The 24,512-nt window shown below is 44.9% G+C and overlaps 1 protein-coding gene across 3 annotated transcripts in view; it reads right to left on the reverse strand.

Moving 5' to 3' along the window:
* The window catches only part of Ppp1r13b (protein phosphatase 1 regulatory subunit 13B), a 68,143-nt gene that overhangs the window by 2,132 nt on the left and 41,499 nt on the right, over positions 1-24,512 (reverse strand). For 2 of the 3 annotated variants that reach the window (XM_048799392.1, XM_015496127.2), the window contains 12 exons: positions 19,602-19,703; positions 16,315-16,489; positions 15,161-15,357; positions 12,141-12,281; positions 10,136-10,316; positions 8,442-8,546; positions 6,434-6,603; positions 5,613-6,114; positions 3,768-4,537; positions 2,997-3,134; positions 2,788-2,921; positions 1,499-1,665 (listed from right to left, as the gene is read on the reverse strand). In XM_048799392.1, coding sequence (XP_048655349.1) covers positions 1,499-1,665; positions 2,788-2,921; positions 2,997-3,134; positions 3,768-4,537; positions 5,613-6,114; positions 6,434-6,603; positions 8,442-8,546; positions 10,136-10,316; positions 12,141-12,281; positions 15,161-15,357; positions 16,315-16,489; positions 19,602-19,703 — 2,782 coding nt within the window. The remainder of the gene's footprint in view (positions 1-1,498; positions 1,666-2,787; positions 2,922-2,996; positions 3,135-3,767; positions 4,538-5,612; positions 6,115-6,433; positions 6,604-8,441; positions 8,547-10,135; positions 10,317-12,140; positions 12,282-15,160; positions 15,358-16,314; positions 16,490-19,601; positions 19,704-24,512) is intronic. The other variant, XM_015496133.2, reaches the window with a different exon arrangement.

Consider the following 24,512-nt stretch of genomic DNA (forward strand, 5'->3'; position numbering starts at 1 on the left):
AGCCCACCAAGGAACAAGGCGACACTCTGCTGCTCAAGGTGGCTCACATGGGCTGCAGGCCAGTGAGGTTAGAAACAGGGTCATTCCACCTGACACTTCCCAGGCCTAGCTGAGCCCTTCAGCTTACTGCACACAACCCTCTCTCCATCCCTGCAAGATAGTACACTTGTCCCTCTGTGTCCATGAGGTGTGGTTCCAGAAACCCTGCAGATACAGAGATCCTCAGGTGCTCGAGTCCTTCTTGCCAAAATGGCAGTGGTGTCCACATATAACCTACATGTGTCCTTGTGTACATCATCTCTAGATTACTTACTATACCTGAGGCAAGGTAAGTGGGTTTAGAGAATAATGACAAGGAAAGGGAATCTATACATTCAGTGCAGATGTCACTGTTTTTCAGATATTTTCTTTCTCTTTTTTTATACTGGGGACTAAACCCAGGAGCACTTTGTCACTGAACTACTTCCCCAGTCCTTTTTATTTTAAAATTTTGAGATAGGACCTTGCTAAGTTGCTATCTTCCTGTCTCAGTCTCCTGAGCTGCTGGGATTACAACCATGTGCCACCATGCCTGGCTTTTCAGATTTCGATCCATGGTATAGGTTGAAGCCAGATGTGGAACTCCTGGATATGAAGTTCTACTGAAATGCTGGTTCCAGAGGTAGAGGTACGTTGTTCTAAAGGGCATTTTTTAAGATAAAACTTAAAACTTAGAACAAACTTTCAGAAGTTGGGGGCTAAGCAGCAGCAACTGCTCACGACCCTGTGCCGTGGCTGCAGAGTGAATGCATGGCCAAGCACTACATGGAGTGCCCCGAGAAAGGGTCTTCTGTGGGACATTTCATTTCTAGAGGCAGCAGAGTCACACTGGGGAGCCATCTTCCCTCAGTAAGTGCTGCTGTGATGGCAGCCTCTGTGCTTGCTGAGTCCCACAACACTGTAGGAACCTGTCGGCCGGCTCTATGTCACTCTCCCAGGGCCTACCACAGGGCTTGGCATATATAGAATGAATGCCTGTGACTGCCTAACCCTTGGAACAGAGAAAACATCCAAGCTCTGGGGAAACCTGACCCCACTGGCTACAACAGCTTGATCAGGGGAAGAGCTTCACCCATCAAATGGTTCAGGGGATAAGTGGCCAACCCCAGGCCAGCACAGGGATGGAGTGGCCCCACTGCAAGTGCTGGTGTGTCACAGCAGCCAGTGAACAGATGAGTGCTGCCCAGCCATCCACACACCCAGCCCCTGTGCCCCAAGGGAAACCTCTGTGCAAAGCACAGTGAGGTCACTTTTACTTTTTAGCAACAGCACAGAATCCCTCTGACAATGTGGATATTCAAATGTGTTTGCAGGAGTGAGTGGGCAGCGTACCCAGTTTCAAAGACCAGGAGCACTCAAGCACACTCTCTGGCCATTGGGATTACTGTGGCAGCACCTCTGCACACGATGCTGCCCTGCCCGGGTGAAGAAGCCAAGATGCACCAGACACCCTACATACCATACAGAAACTGGGAACACTGGATGTAGCCTTCCTCCATCTCCTCACACTTGTCTGCAGCAGTCTCGATGTCACTGATGGTTGAGGCAAAGATGGCAGCTCCACTCTCCACCAGCTGCTTGCAGAGGTGCACGCTGTTGCAAGAGGCTGCGCAGTGTAGTGGTGTCCTAGAACCAGAGGGGCGAGGGTGTGGGTCTGGTGCTGTCCAGGGCTACCTGGCTCCTGTGTGATGCGACCCTCAAAGGAATCCTTACAAAGGTGCCATGCCTTCGTACTGGGCAAGTTTCTCCATGTGTTTTTAAAGATCTGACCTCCACTGATGGATTGTGGACCATATATCAATTTTATTTTTTGATTTTTTTCGGTATCAGGGATTGAACTCAGGGGCACTTAACCATTGACCCCCATCCCCAGCCCTTTTTTTGTATTTTATTAAGAGACAGAGTCACATTGAATTGCTTAGCGCCTCGCTGCTGTTGAGGTTGGCTTTGAATTCACGATCCTCCTGTTTCAGCCTCCCAAGCTGTTGGGATTATAGGAGTGTGCCACCATGCCTGGCCACATATCAGTTTTTGAGAAGGGGACAGGCAGAGAACAGTTTAAGGAATGGCTTATAAATATGCTCACTGCACAGAAATGTCAATGCACTTAACATGCTGAGTGGACCTTTACAAACGGCTAAGATGGCAAATCTTATGTGTATTTTATAATAATTTTTTTTTTTTTTTAAAGATAAACAGCACAGTGAGAGCTATAAGTTCAAAATACCCGCAGTGAGACCACAGGCCCTGCCCTGCACAGCAGCCGAGTCCTGATCCTGAAGGCAAATGGAAACAAGAACACATACACCTAAACCAATAACAAAGGGGGCTTTCTGGATTTACTGTTCACATATTCATACATGTGAATTCGTATTTCATACAAAATGTCTGAATAAAGGAAGAGTGAATAATTAGGAGAAAGATATGCAACAAAATGCTGGCAACAGCTGTCTTTCAGGGAATGAACTGATGGGTATTTTTGCCATACATACTTCCCAATTTTCTTTTTTTTTAATTATTTTTTTTTAATATTTATTTTTGGTTTTCAGTGGACACAACATCTTTATTTTATTTTTTTATGTGGTGCTGAGGATCGAACCCAGCGCCCCCAGCACCCCACGCATGCCAGGCGAGCGCGCTACCGCTTGAGCCACATCCCCAGCCCCCCCAATTTTCTTGACCATGCGCTTTTTCCTTTTGTAAGATAGGAGAAAGTGAGCCTCAACCTAACCCGTTGGGGGCCCTCACCATCCGTCACTATCAGCAGCATTCACATTGACCCCGAAGTCCAGCAGGAACTTCACAATATGATGGTGACCGGCACAGACCGCGTTGTGTAGTGGGGTGATCCCTTCATCATTGGGCTTGCTGGGGTCCTCCACCTAGGACAAGGACATGGGACACATTAGAGCCAGTCCTCCATCCCCTGCAGCACCCATGGGGTGGGTATGGCTCACCTCATAGATTATCCTCTGCACCAGATCAAACTCTCCTTCCAGAGAAGCATCTAGCAGCAGTGCCAGGGGGTTGAAGCGTACTCTCAGCCCATGCCCTGTCCGCTCGGAGTTGGGCTTCTTCAGGTTGGTCCGCTTGCTCTGTGGAAAGGAAGCATGCTTTCAATGTCCAGCTGACCTATGAAGTGAGGGCTAGTCCAAGACCTAAACCCATAGGAAGGAACAGCAGGAACTAAACCCTAAGGCAGTGGCTCTCCAAGAGAGCCCAGGGGCTACCTGAGGAGGGCAGTGGCATGGGCCTGAGCTCCTGGCTATTCTCACAGAGGGCAATGGCTGGTGTGAGTTGTTAGCCTACTTTTTTGGAAGACCCTGTGGGAAGGAATGGGGTCTATCACAGCCAACTGCTAGGCAGATGCAGCTCCCAGGGAGCTGGCAGCTCATCCTTAGGGACACCTAACATGGCTGTCAGCAGTAGCACTGAGATTGCAGGTGAAAGGACTACTGGATCCTGAGAGGACACCCAGCTGCTCTCTGGTCCACCAAATTTGACTCACCCAGGGGCCTCTGTCCAGAAGGTTCTTCCCTCCTTCTGCCCATTTCCCAGGTCCCAAAGGCAGCCTCCAAGGGGCACTGTGCACCCCTCCTTTGGGCCCCTTGGTCTCTCCTTACCCTGACAGCCCTCTCAGACCTAATTGTGGGTGGCAGGGACACGCCTGGCCCCTAATAAGGTGAGTGCTGAGGGGAGTCCTGCGTTCGTCTCACAAGGACACCCACCACTGAGGCTGCCAGTGGGTGGATGGCAGGGGGAAGAGGTGCTGGAGGGACTTGTTCTTCTCCCGGAGATGGGGCTTCAGCCACAGGGCTTGGGATCTGTTCTGTGGAGGGGACTGGGGCCACATTGTTGTTGTTATCCTCTGCGGGCTCAGCAGTTTGGTGGGTGGTTTGGGGACGGATGAGTTCCTCAGGTTCAGGGGAAGGTAGCTCATTATCGTTGGCATCTGAGGATGGGGCAGGCTCCTCAGGGAGTGGGGCTGTGGGCTGGGCAGAAGTAGACTCATCCAGGTTGCCATTGGTGTTGGTGTTTCCATTGTCCACGTCAGCCAAGGTGCCCACAAAGTCCTGTGAGGGGCTGGGCTGGTAGAAAGGGGTGCCCTCCATGCCACCAGCCAGGGTGTTGAAGCGCTGATACAGCAGCTTTTGGATGTTGGGTCCACTGGGGCCCTCTGGCTCTGTGATGGAGCTGCGCTTCTTCAGGGGCCGGGGTGCATTGGCCAGCTTCCTGCGCAGGGCCTCCAGGTCCGCATCACTCTGGTAGCGCAGCGGTGAGTGCACGATGGGTGTGAGCTTGGTGGGGCTGAGTGGCCGCGGCAGGCTCTCCACTGAGCTTCCCTCTCCAGGTGCAGCAGGGCCCTCCTGCTCTGGCTCTTTCTCAGCACATTCTGAAGATGGCTGAGGCTGTGAGGTGCTTATGCCCAGTGACCCATGAAGAAAGGGTAAGGGCGATGGAGATGTTGACCCGGATGGTAGGACAGGCTTGCCATACACTGGAAGAGAGAGGATAGGGCACAATTTCAACTTGGCTGCTGGGTCTTGGGGCTAGTCCCTAAGCACCTACTCCATCAGAGATGGGTTCCTACTGCTGTTGAGGATTCTGATTTTAAACCCCGTGGAAATCTTCTCTTACAAGAACCTCCTCTGGCTCCTTCTACAAGGTGAATCTCTCTCCAGTGTAGTGGCTTTTATATTGAGGTTCCTAGAAGTGGGTTTTTTCAAAGGCAAAAAAGGTTGCTGATCTGACTCGCTGCCTTCAACAAGCCTGCTTTGTTTTCCAGCCAAGGGAAAGAATAAAGTTGCTACACTCATGTGTGAGCCTTAGACAAGACAACATGAGGACACTGGCTCCGGGAGCAGGAAGGTGGGACCTGGCAGCCTAGGAGCTTCCCCAGGAGCCAGAATCCTGCCCACTGGTAACACTGTACGTCACCTGGGAGGTCCTGGGCACACCTGGGAACCCAAGAACTATGAGTCTGCACACTGCAGTCAGAGCCTGAGAACACCTGAGGCAGCCCAACCCAGATCTGGCCCAAAGGACCCTCTTGCGAGGGTCAGAGGCACTATCAGCTCAGGGTGTATGGCACTGAACTACATTCTTTCATTTGCTTTCCTAGAAGGGCCTCACCCATCCCCACAGCTTTTCTCCCCCATGGGCTGGAGGGACTCCAAAGAAGTAACACCCTCCTCAACTCACCCACTCCCAGGTCTGGCTTAGTCACAGAGAGGAAGCCCAGAAGGCATTGGTCAAGGCTTACCCCTGGCCTCTGCTCACCAGATAGCTTCTAGCACAAGTTTCCATAAAGCAGGAGGAAAAACAAAATTCCTAGAATCTCACCCTTCTAGAAGCTGGATTTTCACGTGGTGTGGGAGGGTGGTCAGAAAGGTAGTCAGAGCAGCAAAGTGCCCACTCATCCACCCGACACCCACGGAGAGATGTATGTAAGAAATGTAAGCTTTTGCTTTAACCTAAACAGCAAGTGGCTCCAATGTCAGGATGTGAATCTGTACTTTCTTAATTAGAGTATAACTTCCTAGCCCCCCAAGGAGGGGATAAACTCACCATACCTGCTTTAACTGACTTGTTTAAGGTGCCGTGCACTGCTGGTTGGTAATTCTTAGGTGGTGTGGCTTGTTGGAGGTACACAGAGTATATGGAACTTGAATTCACGGTCTGGGGTCCTTTCCTGGGAGATTGTGGCCTTGATCCTTTATCAGCCAGGAAGGGCCTAATGGCCACCGTCAGTGGGAGTTCGGGTTTACCATCTCCAGCTGGAAATGCAGGGGGCCCTGCTGGCGGGTATGTGGGACTTGGAGGCACAGAAATCCTCTGCTGGATCTGCTGCGAGGAGCCTGGCTGTGGGACACTGGCTGTAGGGGGCAGCGGGGCAGGCTTCGGCCGGCTGGGTGGGCCTGCACTGGGTCTGGGTGAGCTGCCTTCTTTCCTCCTCTCCAGGGAACTTGCTGATCCTGGGCCCAGGGGTGCAGGACTTGGGTATGTTCCATAGCTTGGAGGCAGCGGCTTGCCTGCACCAGGGATGGGAGGTGGTCCTTTACCAATATCCACACCCTAAATTTAGGTGTTGAGAAGAAAAACAAAGTCACCCTTTGAAAAGTGAAGCACATTTATACCCATACTTGCAAAAGAATACACAATAGGATCTGCAATCCTTCAAATCAGCTTGTGATTATGACACAGGGAACACTGTTGGGCTCATCATTTGCAAAACTGAGGCAAAAGTCATGTGCACTTGTGTTCTGTCTGCACAGGCCCTAAAGGTGCAGTGACTCTAGGATTCCGGGGGTAATGTGGATTAATTTGCCTCAAATCCTGAGTATGACTAAGGCAGAAGGGGCTGGTCCTTAAACTCCTAGTACAGATGGCCTACCATCTTCTCTGTGGCTCCCAGTGCAGACAAGGGCAGAGGCTGGCTTGAGATCGCACCCTGCTTTAGAGCCCCCTCCACGCCTGGGTCCTTCCAATCCACAGTGGCCATCTGCGCCGGCTTCATCGAAGAGCCAGAATTCTGCTTTAATGTTGGCCAGCTTCCATCATTAGCTTGAAAAGAGCACAGAATTTAAGTGATAAATTTTTCTTGATATTAGTTGAACCAACCCAAAAGTACACCCTGCCAGAAATAAAAATAGCACTGGGACTTCACATTCTGAGGGAGCTCTGTTAACCAAGTGGACAACCACCATCTGGCACATGGAGCTATTGATCTGCACAGACCCCCACAGTCCTGTGAACAAGCCCGGGGCATCCTCTGTGGGTAACTCCTGGCCAGTGTGGCCAGCAAGGCCAGCAACTCAAAGACCACGCTAAGGTTGGTATAGGACAGGCTACACCCACTGTAGTACAGGTCAAGTCCATTAAACCTACAGAATAAAGCAAGCACCAGCACTTAGCTTTTGAACACTGTTTATAAATACAATTGCATTCAGCAATAAAAAAGGGATCTTTTTTTTAATTCTTAAAGATTTATCTTTTGATTTCCTAACAGGTTTGACCTGTACTACTAGCATGATTAATCAAGTTTCTCCTTTAGTGAGGAAGTCTTTTCTGCTAAAATAATTTGCAATCACAAGAGGCCAGCACAGTTCCCACTGATGTGCTGCAGTGATTAGAAAGCCGTCATCATCCCCAAGTTTCCAGGAAAGCCACTGAAAAGATTTATGTTTTTATAGAGCATTTTCCAAACTGAAAAAGGGTACAGAGGTGCTCCCTAGTCATGTGGGGCCACACACCATATGACCTGTGTGTCATGGCATCTATGGATCACAGATGTGTACCCTGAGTGGGCACCTGCTTTGCTTCAACAGGCAAGGTGCTGAGCTGCTCTGACGCGGAGACTGCTCTAGCCACCAGCAGTTTGGGATGGGCAGAAATCAGCATAAGTAGGAGGGGTAACTAAGAAGCACAGGGCAACCATTTGTCTTCATGCCCAAAATGAGCCAAAACATGAAGAGTAAGCTTCCCAAATGTGCTCTGGCACAGTCTGAGTGCAGCAAGCCACACACAGGCTGCTCTGGAGCCAGCCTGACCCACAGTGGTGCTGCTGAATGATTCCTACAGGGCTGAGGGCACCAGCCAAGCCACCAGGCCCTAGCCAGCATCTGGGCCAGCACAAGCTGTCAGCCTCCTGTAGACCACACATGCATGTGCCTCCATCCGCTCAGTGTCCTCTGAGAGGAGCATTCTGTGCTGGCGGGGAAAAGCAGAGCCCACTTGAGACCCTGTGAGACAAGCAGAAGGGGCAGGTGCCAGCCAAGGGACCTGGATTTCTATCCTTTCAGGGTCAGAGGGCACGTGGACGTTCAGTGGCTTCTGAAAGCCCACAGCAATGGAAGTTTTTATGAAATTATGAAGTAATCTCCTTTCCTGAGGACAGAGCTGGAGGCACAAAAGGCCAGATGCTGCTTCTTATTACTGTAATACTTTTCATTGTGATGGGAGATTCTTGCACTGAACATAAAACTGAAAGACTCATCATGAACTCAAAATCATATTAACTTATTTTTTTGGGGGGTGGTGCTGGGAATTGAACCCAGGGCCTTGTGCACACTCTACCAACTCAGTGATATCCCCTGTCCTCATATTAATTTTTGAAAAAGAAGCAAACAAACACTCCCCATAACCAAAACCCTGTGTGGCAGGGCCTATAACTTGGTGTTCAACTCTCCCGGCCATTGATTGGGCCTGGGGCCTAACTCCACACCTGCCTGGGAAGAGACACCTATTTGCACAGTGATGTTTCCATGTCCAGATGTGATGAACATGGAGCCAGCCTGACCCATAGTCGTGCCCATTGTCAGTTTGGAAAAACAAATGATTGTTGATTCAGTCTGTGTGAAAGGAGATCAAAAGCACCCCGCTAAGCCCGTCAGCCCACATACGCTTTACGAGTGGGCTTGCAGAGTGCCCCAAGGAGCTGCAGTCAAGCCTGACGTCCAGGTCTGACACTGTCCACGCGCTGGTCACTCTGGATCTACTGTGGCCATCTGTGTGACACAGAACCAGGACAGCCAACAGCAAGGGGTTAGAGTCCCCACACGGAGATTTCATATCCCAGCTCCATGTGTGAAGTTCTGCCCCCAGCTTGGGTGGACTCAGGTTTCCTGGGTCCAGTCGCTTTACACCACAGTGGAAGGACTGAGGCCAGGGATCTGTAAGGCCATCTTCTTCCAGCAAGCTGGTAAGGCAGCACAACACAGAGAGGGGAGGGCACAGGAGCCTTTCTCAGCTGGAAGGAGCTGGCTGTGCTCATTACCTGCACTGACACAGACAGCCACTCCTCCCACAGACAGGGTGGCTCAAACCATAAGCAACAGCTCATCAAAGAACACCACTGTGATCAGGGCCTCGGAGGGATCTGAGCAGGGGCTGTGGCGCCCAAGGACTTGCTGGTTCAGATGGAGCCCTGAGCCTCCCAGTGGGAGCAGCAGATATATCACTGTACCTACTAGGTGCCAGGTAGGAGCAAGTGTCACAAACAAAAGACCAGCACATATCAGTCACCAATTCTGAAAACAGGACACAACAGCAAACAAGCAGCAGCACTGCTTTCATAAATGAAGAGATGTCCCAGTGTGTCAGGACTTGACCTCCTGACGTTGTGTTAGAGGAAGACGAGTCAACCCGAGTCATAAAGAAAGTTCTACTTTAAAAGAGCCCCAACTTCTTTCTCTTATTTTTGTATTGGGGACTGAGCCAAGAGTGTTCTACTGCTTAGTTACATCCCCAGCCACCACCACCCTTTTCTAATACTGGGGTTTGAACCCAGGGGCACTTAACCACTGAGCTATATTTCCAGACCTTTTTTTATATTTTAAAGACAGGGTCTCGCTAAGTTGCTTTGGACCTAAGTTGCTGAGGCTGGCTCTGAAATTGTGATCCTCCTGCCTCAGCCTCCTGAGCTGCTGAAATTAAGGTATGTATCACGTGGTTCATTCCTAGCCCTTTTAATTTTGAGACAGGGTTTCACAGAGTTGCTGAGGCTGGTACTGAACATGTATTCTTCCTACCTTACCCTCCTGAGTTGCCAGAATTATAGGTGTGCACCATGGTGCCTGGCTAGAAGCTCCAAATTTTTAATGTGGTGGGTTTAAAAGACAGACTATCAATGCAGAACCCACCTGGTGCCCAGCTATGCTGCATGGTGCTCTCTACACAAGCCTGCCTGGGCTCATCACACAGCACTACCGTGCCAAGATGAGAGTAACGGCTTGTGGACTTTCTGATCAAGGAAGACCTATTAGCTGAGTAGGGAAAGTAAAGACAAGCTAAAATACTGTCTAAAGGGCAGTGGTCTCTACCTGGCCACAGCTGTGCTTGGAGCCCTCAGGGCACACAAAGCAGTGTTTTATTCAACCATTTGTTTTGAAATGTCAATGAAGACCTCAGATGAATAAGAATAATTCACTTTTGTTTTGGGAGTATCATTATCACAGTGACACACAACTAACTGCTCAAACATTGTCCAGAAGACCAAGCCCCTCAGGGGACAGCCTGGGGTCTGGTGTGGAAGCAGGGCTTCAGGGCCCTTACCCTACTCCAGCACTTCCCCCAAGAGAGGGCCTGGGTCACTCACCAGATTTAGATCTCCCATGGGCAGCACTTGAGGCAATAGTGAGAGATTGGGGCTTTATAGGGTCCCCCTGGACAGGATAGCTTCCAGCACTTGGAACTTGGATGTAAGGCCCCACAGCGGCAACCCTGCCAGACGTGCTCAGGGGTGACTGCGGTGATGATGTGCCATTCACACGGTTCAACTGTAAATCAGGAGGAAATGGAAGAGTTAAGATACTGCAAAATAAAAAAACAAAAAAAACACTAATTCTTCAGTTCACTGGACCCCAAGTGTGGGAGTCATTCTTTCCAGTAATAGCCACCCTGGAGAGCTACAAAAGCAGGGACCAATGTGATGACAGCATAGCTTCCAAGGACCATAATGACCTCCCTCGTCCTGGGGACACGTTCTCTCCCCTGGGTGGGCAGAGGCACTTGTCAAAGCCTGTGCTCCAAGCATTGTTTCAAATCCTGATCCCCACTTACTGTGCTGCCCTGGGCTAGTGACTGAGCCTCTGCCTATAAATTCAGAATGAGAGGTGCCCTAGGACAAGAGGCAAGGTGCCCAGGTGAGGCTCTGACTCCTGATGGTGAGTCTGGTTCTCTGAGGGCAGCTGTGCCTTTCTAAGCAAGGACACAGACAGGATACTGGCTACAAAATACTGTACAAGAACAAAAAGGCCCGATTCCTTAGGGTCCCTAGGTACACCTTCTGTGGAGGTCCACAACCTCCTACAACCGTCTGCATGTGTCACTATGGTGAGAGGATTCAAGACTCTCATAACTGCTCAGAATACTTAGGACCTTCAGGGGGAGGCACATCTCTGCAGAAGCACTGACTGGATTCTCAGAGATCCGCTGGAGCAGCAGATAAAAGGAATAGGGACATTTTTGTTGTTGTTTTGTTTTTTAAATATTTATTTTTTAGTTGTAGATGGACACAATGTCTTTTATTTATTTACTTATTCTTACGTGGTGCTGAGGACCAAACTCAGGACCTTGCCCATGCTAGGTGAGCACTCTACCCTGAACCACAACCCCAGCCCAGATAAGGACATTTTGATGGTTAATTTTATGCTTTAACTTGGTTGGCCCCGGTGCCCAGAGACTTGGCTAAATAGGAGTCTGGATGTTATCAGAGTTTCGGTTTTTAGAGGAGATTAACATTCATATCAATGCACTCTGAGTAACGTAGATGATTCTCCATGGGAAGGTGTACCACATCCAGTCAGTGGAAGGCCTTAAAAGAAGATTGAGGATCCCCCAGAAGAAGGGGCTGCTACAATAGACTGCCTTGAACGTGAGCTGCAACACCAACTCCCCCTGGGCCTGCAGGCTGCAGGCCTGCCATGCAGATTTTGGAATTGCTAGACTCCATGTTCACATGACCAACTCCTGGAGATAAATCCCTCTCTCTACACACACGCACACAGTCACACACACATGCACGCACACTATGGATTCTACTTCTCTGAGAAACCCTGAACATCACACCATTACTAAAGTTCTGCCATGTAACTCAGTGTGCAGCAGATGCATGAATCCTCTCACCTATGGCTGCGCTATTGGTAAGAGAGAAAAAGGAAAACTATCATCTGAAATCATAGTTACACAAACTACTGACTTTCAAGCTTGGGTTGAAAGAAGGGTGGATGCGTAAGTAAAAGATGGATTTTGCTGTGGAATGGCAGCTCCCCTCTTCCTCTACCATCTTCCACACCCATCCCCCCAGGGAAGGCCCTGACATCCATGCCTGCCTCCCCACAGCATCCTTCAGTATAGCAGAGGCTGACAAGAAGACACTGCCACCACACCACAAAAGCATCAATCACTTAGTATGTGTATGGGAACTCTAGGAAGACATCCTTGCTATCAGCACCTGCTCTGCTCTCATGGGCTTATAGCCAGTTTTGTCTGATCAACTGTGGCAAGTAAGGGGAGGGAGCATGGTTCATTTAGTGAGATTAGCATTTGTAGATGAGCTACTTTTTGAGGTTTATCTCACAGACATTTTCTCTTTCACATGCCTGGATTTTTTTGCCATAAAGACGTTCACGCAATTCATTGATTCGCTTGTCCATCATTGCCACCTCCATGTTGCGCTTATTTAAGAGTTCCTTCTGCTGCTGGAGTTTTGAATTCTGTTCCTGATTAAGCTGGTTACGAATCTGCAAAACAGAAAGAACAACTTTTAAGACCTGTATTAATGAAGAGGTCAAATTCTCACTGCAGGGAGAAAAAGAAAAGAAAGAAAAAAGAAAAAGTAGAATTAAATTTGGATGTGTTTAGACAAATGTACTGCCATCCATGTGCTACATGTTCTGTAAATCAGCACAGGCAACGCCAGAACAGAGTTCTTATGGAACAAAAAGAGACCAAATGCATGGAACTACAAGTTCTCTTCAAAGTAGACACAGGGACTAGGGCCAAAAGGAACTCTAGGAGACCATCCTGGAGCCTTGGGGACAACCACCTAGGGCTCCATTTAGGAGTAAATCACATACATCATACATCATCATACCTCACCAAAACCCTAAAAAGTCTGCATGCTTAGCAATTGCTTCAAACATAAAAGAATGTTAAAGAACTTAACAGCAAGCATGAGTCATTTTATTTCTCAACACCTTCATTTCATAAAATGATACAGTACTTTTCTTAGCAAGTGCTAATAAAATCACAAAACTTGTTTCCGGCTTGAAAATTCACCTGAATGATAACTTATGAGAAATAGAAATCTAGAGGTTATGCACTGAATGTTGGTACCCTCCTAACCTCATACATTGAAGCCCTCAATGTGATGCTGTTTGGAGGTGGGGCCTGTGGGTGGTGATGAGGTTTGGAGGAGGTCAGAGGGCAAGCCCGAACAATGTGTTGATTATGTGTCCTTCTAAGAAGAGAGCCAGGCACAGTGATGTACATCTGTCATCAGTTGTAAATCACTGGGGAGGCTGAGGCAGGATTCCAAGTTCTAGGCAAGCCCAAGCAACTTAGAACCTCAGCAACTCAGTGAGAACCTGTCTCAAAGTAAAAAAAAAAAAAGTGCTGGGTTCACTTGCAAAAAAAGTGCAGCAGCCAGTGATATATTTCTTTCTTTTTTTTTTTTTTTAAAGAGAGAGTGAGAGAGAGAGAGAATTTTAATATTTATTTTTTAGTTATCGGCGGATACAACATCTTTGTTTTGTATGTGGTGCTGAGGATCGAACCCGGGCCGCAGGCATGCCAGGCGAGCGCGCTACCACTTGAGCCACATCCCCAGCCCCCAGTGATATATTTCTACGGAGATATATATCACACAAAGTATGTATGTCACACAGAGAATGAGCAGAATTCAGGGATCCAATGAAATGCAGAGCCTGTGGACAAGGACAGAACCAAAAGCCTGGTAGGTTTTGATGTGATGGAATGTGGGAATTAGAGGAGTGGTACTTGGATTCATTTGTGGTTGAATTTAACCCGTGAATGTTCCTTACTGCTGTGTGATTTTTGGTTTAATACTTGTGTCTTATGACTACAACCATACACTCATGATTCCATTTTACCTCATTTTACAAACCAGATTATATTTAGGTATCTATTATTACTTTGTACAAAAAGATTTTGTTTAAGTATATGACTTTTAATTTACTTTTATTGTATTATATAATCTGGCACAAAATGAAGGTTAAAATAAAAAAGTTTTGAATTAAAAAAAAAAAAAAAGAAGAGAGACTGGAGCTCACTCCCCACTGTGTGAGGACATAGTAAAAAGGCAGCCATCAGAAGTAGGCTCTCACTAGGAATCTACTTTGCCAGCACCTTGATCCTGGACTTCCAACTCTGTGGTATTTTGTTACAGCAGCTGAGCCTCAAAAGACAAGGAGCTAACAAAGGGAATCCAGCTCATCAGAAGGCAACCCACAGACCTGTCAGAGTGTGACCTCCCACTGCAGACACAGAGTACAAGCAGCCAGGCACAAAGGCCTGCGTGTCCCATGGCCACGATGGTGAAATGTCCAGAACAACCAAACACAGAGATGGAGGGCAGATGTGTGGTTGCTAGGTTCCAGGGGAGAGGTGGTTAAAGGTGATGGCTGAGGGGTGCAGGTCTTCTTTCTGGGGTGGTGAAAACATTCTAAAACGTTCTAAAGTGGTTGAGGATGCACAACTCTGCCAACACACACACCTTAAACAGCTGAATTGCACGCTGATGCATCATACTTCATAAAGCCATTTAAAACATTATTTTGGAGGGGAAGTTTATCAGTGCTGCATAGGTACTAACAGAAGACACCCAGGATGCTCCACCCCCAAAGCAACAGCCAGTGATATATGTCTACGGAGATGTATATCACACAAAGTATGTATGTCACACAGCGAATGAGCAGAATTCAGGGATCCAATGAGATGCAGAGCCTGTGGACAAGGACAGAACCAAAAGCCTGGTAGGTTTTGATGTGATGGAATGTGGGAATTAGAGGAGTGGTACTTGGATTCATTTGTGGTTGAATTTAACCCGTGAATGTTCCTTACTGCTGTGTGATTTTTGGTTTAATACTTGTGTCTTATGACTACAACCATACACTCATGATTCCATTTTACCTCATTTTACAAACCAGATTATATTTAGGTATCTATTATTACTTTGTACAAAAAGATTTTGTTTAAGTATATGACTTTTAATTTAATTTTATTGTATTATATAATCTGACACAAAATGAAGGTTAAAATTTCTTCCCTAAACCCTACTTTTAATCAAAGTCTTGTTAAAAATGCAAGTTTCTAGAGTCCTCTACATGTCTTATTAAAGAAGTTCTTTGGAAACCAAATATATATATTTATACCACACCTGCTTTTTACTTTTTTTTGGGGGGGGGGCAGTTTCTGGGAGTTGAACCCAGGTGTGCTCTACTGCTGCACTACATCCTCAGCCCTTTTTATTTTGATTTTGATTCAGGACCTCACTAAGTTGCTTAGGGCCTTGCTGAAGTTATATCCATCCTCTACTCCGGAGAAAGCCAGAAAGAGGAGAAAGTTTTATATAAATATTCCCCAGACCCAGGTGTATCACCTGCAGTTCTTGGTAAAGTCTCTTCAATTCCACCGCTGCTGGTCCTGTCAGCTTGCCGTTATGAGACTGGAACCCATTCAGTTTTCCTTTCTTTAAATCTTCCAATTGCTGACTAAGCTGATCAACTCTTAAAATTGCAGTCTGTACTTCCTGCTTCTTTTCCTGGAACATGGCGCTGAACCTTTCTATTTCAGCAGCTATAATTGCCCACCAAAAAAGAAAAAAACTCATTTAACTGACATCCTGTCTTTTTAATATCTATATGCTGCACTCAACTCTGGTATTATTTAGTGCCAGACCATGGATTAAGTGTTGCGTCATCTAAAACACACATCAGCAAGTCTTTGGAACACGTGACATGACATGACTTACAGAGCAAACCGTTTTCTCTGTAACTACTGAATGTTCCTGAAGGCAACTGATTCAGAAGCTAGCTTGGCCACACTACTCAGGAGTCTCAGGTACCAACAGAACAAAGGCCTGGTGAAGGTCTTGCTAATCACTGTAACCTAATGTATGCAATCACTGAAAAAACCACAGAACCCACACAGAAACAAAAAACAGCAACCACATGGTGAAGCTTAAAATTTCAGCCATTTCATGACAACAGATGCTCATAATGAGTGAGTCCTGGAGCAGCCCTGGCTAACCAAAGGACTCCAGTCACCAGTGTACAAGAGGTGACTGCATCATCAGGGTTGGACTAAAATAGACCGTTCCCATGAATATGCACAATTGCTACTGTTAATAAAAATTTTAAAAGAAGAAATTACCTTGATTTGATCAATACACAATGTATACCTGTATCAAATTATCTCACTGTATCCCCAAAATATGTATAATTAAAATTATATTTAAAAAACCAAATCCAGAAAACTGATGTTAACACTACATTATGAATTCAAATACAACCTAATTTGGATTTCACTAGTTTTATATGAACTTCTTTGTGGGCTGGGGGAATGCATAGTTAAAAAAAAAAAAAAAATCACTTAACCTAATCAACCCAGTTTTCTTAGGTGTAGAAAACAGTAAAGCTTTAGTGCACTTGGTATAGCAAAATTCCACATGAATTCATGCCTGAACCATCAGCAACCAGCCTCTGACTTATCTAGGCCTGGAGCGTATGGACACAGTGGGCCACGGGAACCTACACAGATTGCCGTTCATGATTTTGCTATAATCAACTTGTCCTCTCATGGCACGAATTTTCTTCAGCTTGTTTTCCTGGGCTTCAACTCGTTCTTTCAGTTTCTGAAGCTTTTCGTTTTCAGAAATAGACTGCTGCTGGCGGCGTTCCTGTTGCTTTAGAAAATGTAAACGTTGTTCCTGACAAAGAAGGGAAAAAATCTTAACTTTGCAAATTAAAACTTACAATTACATGTATATACTTTTTAACTGAGTGTATTCCATACCTACTTTAACAAATATTTAAGAAACACTAAAAGAATTTTTAAAAAATTCTTTAAAAAAAATCTTTAAAAAAATTTCTTTAAAAAAATTCTTTAAGGTGCACTTAACCACTGAGCCACATCCCCAGGCCCCCTTTTGTATTTTGTTAGAATGGGTCTTCGCAGAGTAGATAAATTGCTGAAGCTGGCTTTGAACTCACAATCTTCCTGCCTCAGCCTTCCGAGCCATTGGGATTACAAATGGGTGCCACCAAACCCAGCACTAGAGGAATCTTGTACAAAGTAGTTCACAAAAGCCTGAAATTATTGGGTATTAATGTGAGATGAATCTAGGAATTTTCAAGAGGATCTGACTAAGTGCACTGCTCTGCATCACTTGGTCGATAGCAGCGCCACTATGGAAGGTGCAGATAGGCTCACTGCAGAGAGCATGTGCCCAATGCCAAATCTCCTCTGCATCCCACCACAGCTGTCAAGTCTCTGTCAAACTTGTTTCCACCAGAGTATAGGCTTTCTGCTGCTACAACACTTCAACCACTCCTTAACTTCCCAAAGGAAATGAGCGTAGCCAGCAGAGATTTTACATGAAAACAGAAAAGGCCATCAGTCAGGAGATGAGCCTCCAATTTCCAGGGACACTGAACAATCAAGGAAGTGTTTGCTTTTTTAAGTATTAATGATAAAACATTTTTAAAAAGGATACTTCTAAAATAAAAAAATATATGTAATGCTTTTCAGTAGTTTTTCCCTTATTAATGTGAAAACATACCTTAAGGATAACAGTCAAAATTAAATATTCATGCCCACATGTATGCATGAAATATACGCAAACAAAGAGAGGCTTAGGTAAGATTTTGCAGGCATTACATACCACTTTCTGAAGGAAAGGAAAGACGTTAGGGTTAGAGTATTTAAGATCTGGAATTCACTGTGGTCTGCATCACTGAATAAATATATCTATACATTTTTTTTTTTTGGTGTGGTACTCGGGATTTAACCCAGGGTCTCGCATGTGCTAGCCAAGCTATCTATCACTGAGCTACACCCCAGCCCTTATTTTATGTATTATTATTACTTCTTGTGGTGCTGGGGTTGAACCCAAGGTATCACACATGCAAGGCAAGTACTCTGCCACTGAGGTATATATCCAGCCCTTTTTATTTATTATTATTTTTTTTAACTTTGAGACAAGGTCTTGTTAAGTTGCCCAGGCTGGCCTGGAACTTGTGATCCTCTTACTTCAACCTCCTGAGTAGCTGGGATTTTAGGCACGTGATAATACATCTGGCTATAAAGTTGATTTTGTTTTACCCAGTACTGGAAATTGGGGCACTCTATCACTAAGCTATACTCAACCCCAATCCTTTCCATTATTTTTTAAATTTTGAGACAGAGTCCTGCTAAGTGACCCAGGCTGTCCTCAAACTTCCCGCTTCAGCCTCTCTAGTAGCCAGAATTCCAGGTATGTGTCACCTCACCTAGCCTATTTATTGTTCTTTTTGCTGTTTTTTAATAGCAATATTCTTGGATCAATATATTGAAAGGAAATATGAAGAATTAGAAAATTTATAATTACATAATACTATGTATATTTCATCTTAGAAATTATCAAGAGGGTGAAATAATTTCTAATTTTAATTGTTTTTATTCTTATAAATCCAATAAAATTTATGAGACAATGTTTTAAACAAATCCAACAAATTGTTATTTACATAAAAGTAGATAGATACAATGAACTGTATATCCAATGCATGAAAAAAATGAATTGGTCATTTCCTGGGGGCCATCTGTGAATTTTATGTGAACTAAAGTGCTGTTGAAGCCATTAGGCAGGAAAGCCTGGTGGTATCAGGAACTCCCAGCAGCAACCCCAGTGGTTTAAGAATGCCTGGTTCATGTGGCTTCCTACCCAGCTCCATCTCAAGTTCAGCACAGCACCAGAGAGGAGGAGACCCACTGGAGCCACACTGCCTGTTGGAGATGGGTCTGGCTTGCTAAAATGCCAATCAACCTGTTTACTGCAAGACCCCTGCCACACCAAGAAGCAAGCACCAACCAAGACTCCTCCGGCTGAACCCTTGTTCCTGCCTTTGATGTACTCCCCCTTAAATAAAGAATCTGAGCCCTTTTTCAGTTGTTCAGTTCCAGCTCCAACCAGGACTGGAAGACCTATCAGATGCTCCCCTTTTTATAACCAATTTCTGGCTCTGTCTCTATTTCTTACTAATTATTTCAGACGTTTTGTTTCCTGGGCAGCTCACACCTCCTGAGCAGGAACCTATCCTGGTAGGGTGCTGGTCACCCTGCAACAAGTAAATCTCTCTACAGAAGAAGTCAATAAGAACTTAGCTGGTAAGGTTTAAAGGTTCTCCTTAGAGCAGTTTCAGAGCATTTTTAGGCCATTTACAACATGAGTCAGTTCCAGGAGGCATGGGCAACAGGTCTGATTTTTTTAGTCTATCAAGTATGACTAAAATATGATTTAGAAAAATTCCAAATCCAGCTTTACAGAATCCCAATCACAACTGCAGAACCCAGTGAGTAGACTAAGTCCGCATGCCATCAACCAGATAGGTCCAGCACAGAGCAGCAAACCAGGCAGCCTTTCACCAGCTGTCTACCTCCAGGGCCCAGCCAGACCTTCCAGCACAGACTGTGGGGCTCCTCTACAATACCAACACCAACCCCTGGCAGAAAATATGCCAGAGGAAAGCAGAGGTAACAGCAGAAAGCATCCTTTCCAAATTCTGTCCTTCATTTGAAAAGGGCCAACTATCTCCTGTTTACAGTGCCTGCATGGAAAGGGTCAGGGACTCTTGCTGGGATGCCTCCCCACCATCACGATGCTAAGGAGCATCCATTAACACAGAAGGGATCACACAGAGAAAAAGACACTGTATTAACACTTGCCTGGGGGGGCCCCATCTGGCAAGTGTGACCCGTGCCAAGTAGATGAATTCTAATCTGAAAGACTGTTGAGACACACACATTTTGAATAATGCTTCCTTAACTCTGTATTTGTAACTTACCTTGGCAACCAACATTTGCTGCTGATTTTCAATTTGCTGCTGTTGCCTAGCTGCCATATCTTGGAGCTCTGAGAGGGTAAGTTCAACACGTGGATTTCCAACCTGCCAAGAATGAAAGGTATTCATTGATATCTATGTTCACCTGCAAAATCATTTTTCTGTAGTGCCAGAATTCACACAAATCCAGATTTTAGATAGAAGTTAAGAGGATGCAAATTATTTTCTCCTAAGACTTTTTCCTAATTGTTGACTATTTTTATTAACTATGAATAACAGGTTTGAATTTTTTTTCCCGAAATAACAGCTTTCCTAATGCATAAAAACCAGACACTATAATAATACGGGGATAAACATTAGGAAAATGTGTTTTGGGGCTGGGGATATAGCTCAGTTGGTAGAGTGCTTGCCTCACATGCACAAGGCCCTGGATTCAATCCCCAGCACCTCCCCCCCACACACACACCTGTAAAAAAAAAAAAATGTTTTATAAGTAAATTATTTAGTATGGACTAGGGGTTTTATAAATGTATTTGAACAGATGGGGCTGTCAAAATATTTAAGGATATATAACTGCAATTGTATGGATGATACCCAAGGGCATCAACTTACTGTCATCTGCTTTTTTTTTTCAATTTTTTTTTTTTTTAGTTGTAGTTGGACACAATACCTTTATTTTTATTTATTTTTATATGGTGCTGAGGATCGAACCCAGTGTCTTGCATGTGTTAGGCGAGCGCTCTACCACTGAGCCACAGCCTCAGCCCCTGTCATCTGCTTTTGAGAAAATGAAATACATAACAGTTTCTAAAATACAAGTGCTTCAATAAGGATTAGAATGGCCTACAGGAAAAAGTGACACATGATCTGACAGAATCAAGTATGTGAGATGAATACAAAAAGGTGATACCTTGGAGTGGCAGCTGGCCACACACCTTCTTCTGTAGCAATGCCCTATAAGCCACTGGACTCCAGAGGTAGGTGCTATAAAATCCCCGTTTCACAGAAAAGGAAAGAAGCAGAGGCAGGCGCTCTTCATCCAGCACTCTCCCTACATCCCACTGTGTGCACTGCACTGTGCCCAGTGTTTCGGGCACCATGCCACACATTCTCCAAGACAAGCCTCTCTGCAAGGCATGAGACCACTCAGTGAAGGGCACGCCAGAGGAGGCAACTTACAAAACAGCAGAGCCTTGCTCTGATCAAACTGCCTTCCTGCGCCCCTTCAGTTCCAACCATGGCAGCCACATCAACTCTCAAGACCCTTCGCCTTCTACCACCCTTAAATCTCTCATGATTCTTGAGTCAGTTCCAATCCCTGTCCCTTTGGCTCCATGTCTTCCCAAATTTTTATGGTATTAGAGCACATTCTTTACTCCAGAAGAATGGAATAGGTATTAGTCCAGTGGTCTTACATGAAGCTCCCATTCTATGTATCTAAATTAGCTCCTAAGGAGTAATGTGAAGCTCACCTTTCTTAAACTAAGTTTTTGTTTTTTTGTGGTGCTGGGGATTGAGCTCATGGCCTTGTGCATGCAAGGCAAGCACTCTACCAACTGAGCTATATCCCCAGCCCCAAAATTAGTTTTTTTTTTTTTGTTTTGTTTTGTTTTTAACTTTCATTATTTTGAGACAGGGTCCCGCTAAGTGACCCAGGCTGGCCTCAAACTTGTAATCTTCCTGCTTCCATCAATGCTTAGAATATCAATCAAAAGGATAGAAGTGAAACTTTTAACTGTTTGTATTCTGGCACTTAACATAAAAAAAATGTAGGGCTTATAAAATATTTTATATTTGTTTAAACTGAAACATTTTATTCACCATCATAAACATTTATACTCTTTGCAGAGGTTGCATGTGTTTTTCTAATGACAAAATTAAATTATACCATGTTGTCAGAAAGCATTCCGGTGTTGTGTATATACACTAATATACAGCAATAATATTTTAGTGAAGTAGATCTTATGTGCAGAAAAGTGCGGTAAACCATAATATACAACTGAATCAATTATTTCAAAGTGAATAATTCACTTTGTGTTATTCGATTGTACTTAAATGGGTTATAAAAACATACAGCCAACCAACATGAAGCAATTTATATTTTAGTATATATTCCCTTAACTATTCACCGTGAACATTTAGCAACACAAAGCACTTTTTCAGTTTTTTAAAAATATTTTTTAGTGTTGATGGACCTTTATTTTATTCATTTATTTATATGTGGTACTGAGAATTGAACCCAGTGCCTCACACATGTGAGACAAGCACTCTACCACTGAGCCACAACCCTAGCCCCACTTTTTCAGTTTTTTGAGAAAACAAAAATGCTTCAGTGAAAATTTGATCCTTTTATAACAGGGATATATCACTGTACTACATTAAACAATCCCAGCTTACAATTTTAAAATTCCCCTTTGATCTCAACTTATTCAAACAAACTTATGCCCTAACTTGTTCTTATTTGTCTTCACTGCAGGATGAGATTAGATCTTGCACCAGGCCCTTCAGGGACCCTGGTGATGGCAGAATCACTTAATGAATATGGCCCCAGTGCAGACCAGGACAGCCACCTCCATCACTGAGTGAAATGGCTAGAAAGTCCTCTCAGCCAGCCAGGCAAGCATGGCAACATGGCCAGAACCCAAAGGAAAGGGCTGGCAGCCTTCTGTCTGCTCCTGGGATCCTCCTTGAGAACAGCTGCCTGCACCCAGGGCTCAGGGACCTTGCTAATGTCCCTCTTCACTATCTGAGCTCTGGATTCTGGGAAAGCAGTTATGTTCCTAATGAACCTGGTTCATTCTCTGGCTAATGCGGGCATCCTCACTCCCCATGGTCAATGCAGCTCAGCCCACTCAGGTATGACTACACACACACACACACCGTAGCACCGGCAGAATGGCCAAAGACAGTTTTTTCTGATTGCTCATCTGATCACCCCTTTCTCCTAACTCTCATAAATCTATTGTGGAAATGGGAACTCAAGAGACTAACTTCTGCTGTGCAACATTTTTACATACACAGTATTAGCTGATAGAAGGCTTGTACCAAGAGCCTATTAGCTAACATGAAGCTTCATGAAGCTATAAGCTATAGGAGCAATAAGTCCTGTCCTGGCCCTGGCCACAGCCACCAGGGACCAGAATTTTCTAAGTGACTCAATCCTTTTTTCTCCCTCCACCAGATCCCTGTCATAGTCTGCCATGGATGACCTCTTTTCAAACTCAAACACCCAGACTTCTTTCATTCCATCCTCCTTGAAGAGTCTACATCCTCCTTATCATTATGGTTTCCCTACAGATCTCTCCCAATCCCTCATTAACCCAAATGGCTTCGGGCCCTTATCACCTCCTTCTGACCATGTCCCCCAATCCCTGTCTGTCCATAATGGCCATATGCTGTGGTGCCATGGCAGTTCATAAACAAAAAAGCTAAACGATGTGCTTGAGACTTGGTACCCAAAGAAGCACTGATTGCAGTCCCCCACTCCACACACAAGGCTGAGAAGGCAATGCTTGTTTCCTGGTCCTAAACTATCCACGCACAGCACAATACTGTAATAATCCATTCACTTCCCATGTGCCAGACACACAATCTTAGACCCTGAGGACCACACAAAGGTAAAATTGCTCTCCTGTTATTTTCCATGACACTCTCTTCTGATGAAAGAAAAGAGAATCTCATGTGGGAAGCAACTAGATTACTCCATCAAATTCAACTATGACCATGAGAAACTGAGCTCAGGTTTTCTTTTGTATTTCTACTGCAAAACAAAAGTAGCATTTCCCAGGTAACAGTGAGAACCTAGATCATCACCATGCACTCTGGGAGAAGTGCACTGCTCAAGCTGGCAGCCATTCCAAAAAGCTCATGAGAAGCACATAAAAGCAGACATTCCACTGAGCGCAGTGGCACACACCTGGAATCCCAATAGCTCGGGAGGCTGAGGCAGGAGGATAGTGAGTTCAAAGCCAGCCTCAGCAAAAGTGTTCATTTATTTAGATGGAGGTTATCAGTGATTTATTCCTTTGTATTGTTGACTAGTTTCCCATCACATGGACACATCCTGTTTTGTTCACCCATTCTTCTATAGATGGATAGCAGAGGACTATTTTCATTTTGTGGCTATGATAAATAAAAGGTGCAACGAGCAATGATGCACTGATATTTACATGGACAAAGGCTTCTACTTCTCTTGGGTGACCAATATCAAGAGGTGGACCAGGTATGTGGTATGGCAGGTATATGTCTAATTGCAGTAACTATTAGACTGTTTTTGACAAAGAAGGGATTACAAATAAATGGTATTTAAGGATCAGACTTTCAACAAAGAAGCTAGCCTGTGATTTGCCAAAAGTTAGATAAGAAAAGGAGGCTTATTTTCCATGTTAATTTCTCATCTTTATTAATGTGTGTGTAAATCATAACTTGAGAAGCTACCAAAATAAATAATGTTTGAAAACTAGGCTACCAGAATGAGATTTTTATAGATACTAAAAACAGCTACAACTCACTTAATAACTATAGTTGTGGCTTTTGATCACAGGTCAGTTGGTGACATGGCTTTAATCAAGCACATTTTTTGTCTCTCCAGGCAATGTTTTAAATGTTACTTTAAACTGGTGGTACAACAACCCAGGTATTAAAGATACATTGTCATGATCAACAATTATGCAATATAAAATACACATCTTCTACCATAATAACATGTTTTTGTAGATTTGTTAGTCTCTCCAAACATTATAAAGAAGACACTTTACATTCTGTTTAATAGGAAAACAATCTGCCAATATGTACTAAAAGTAATAGCTTTATCAAAGACTGTAATTTCATCCAGAAAACAGAAGGGTCATCACATTATGGACTTTAACTCTTAACACTGCAGATTTTCTTTTTTAAACTACACCATTCTTCATA

The sequence above is a fragment of the Marmota marmota genome, unplaced genomic scaffold (assembly GCF_001458135.2).
Source record: "Marmota marmota marmota unplaced genomic scaffold, marMar, whole genome shotgun sequence".
Taxonomy (NCBI): Eukaryota; Metazoa; Chordata; class Mammalia; order Rodentia; family Sciuridae; genus Marmota; species Marmota marmota.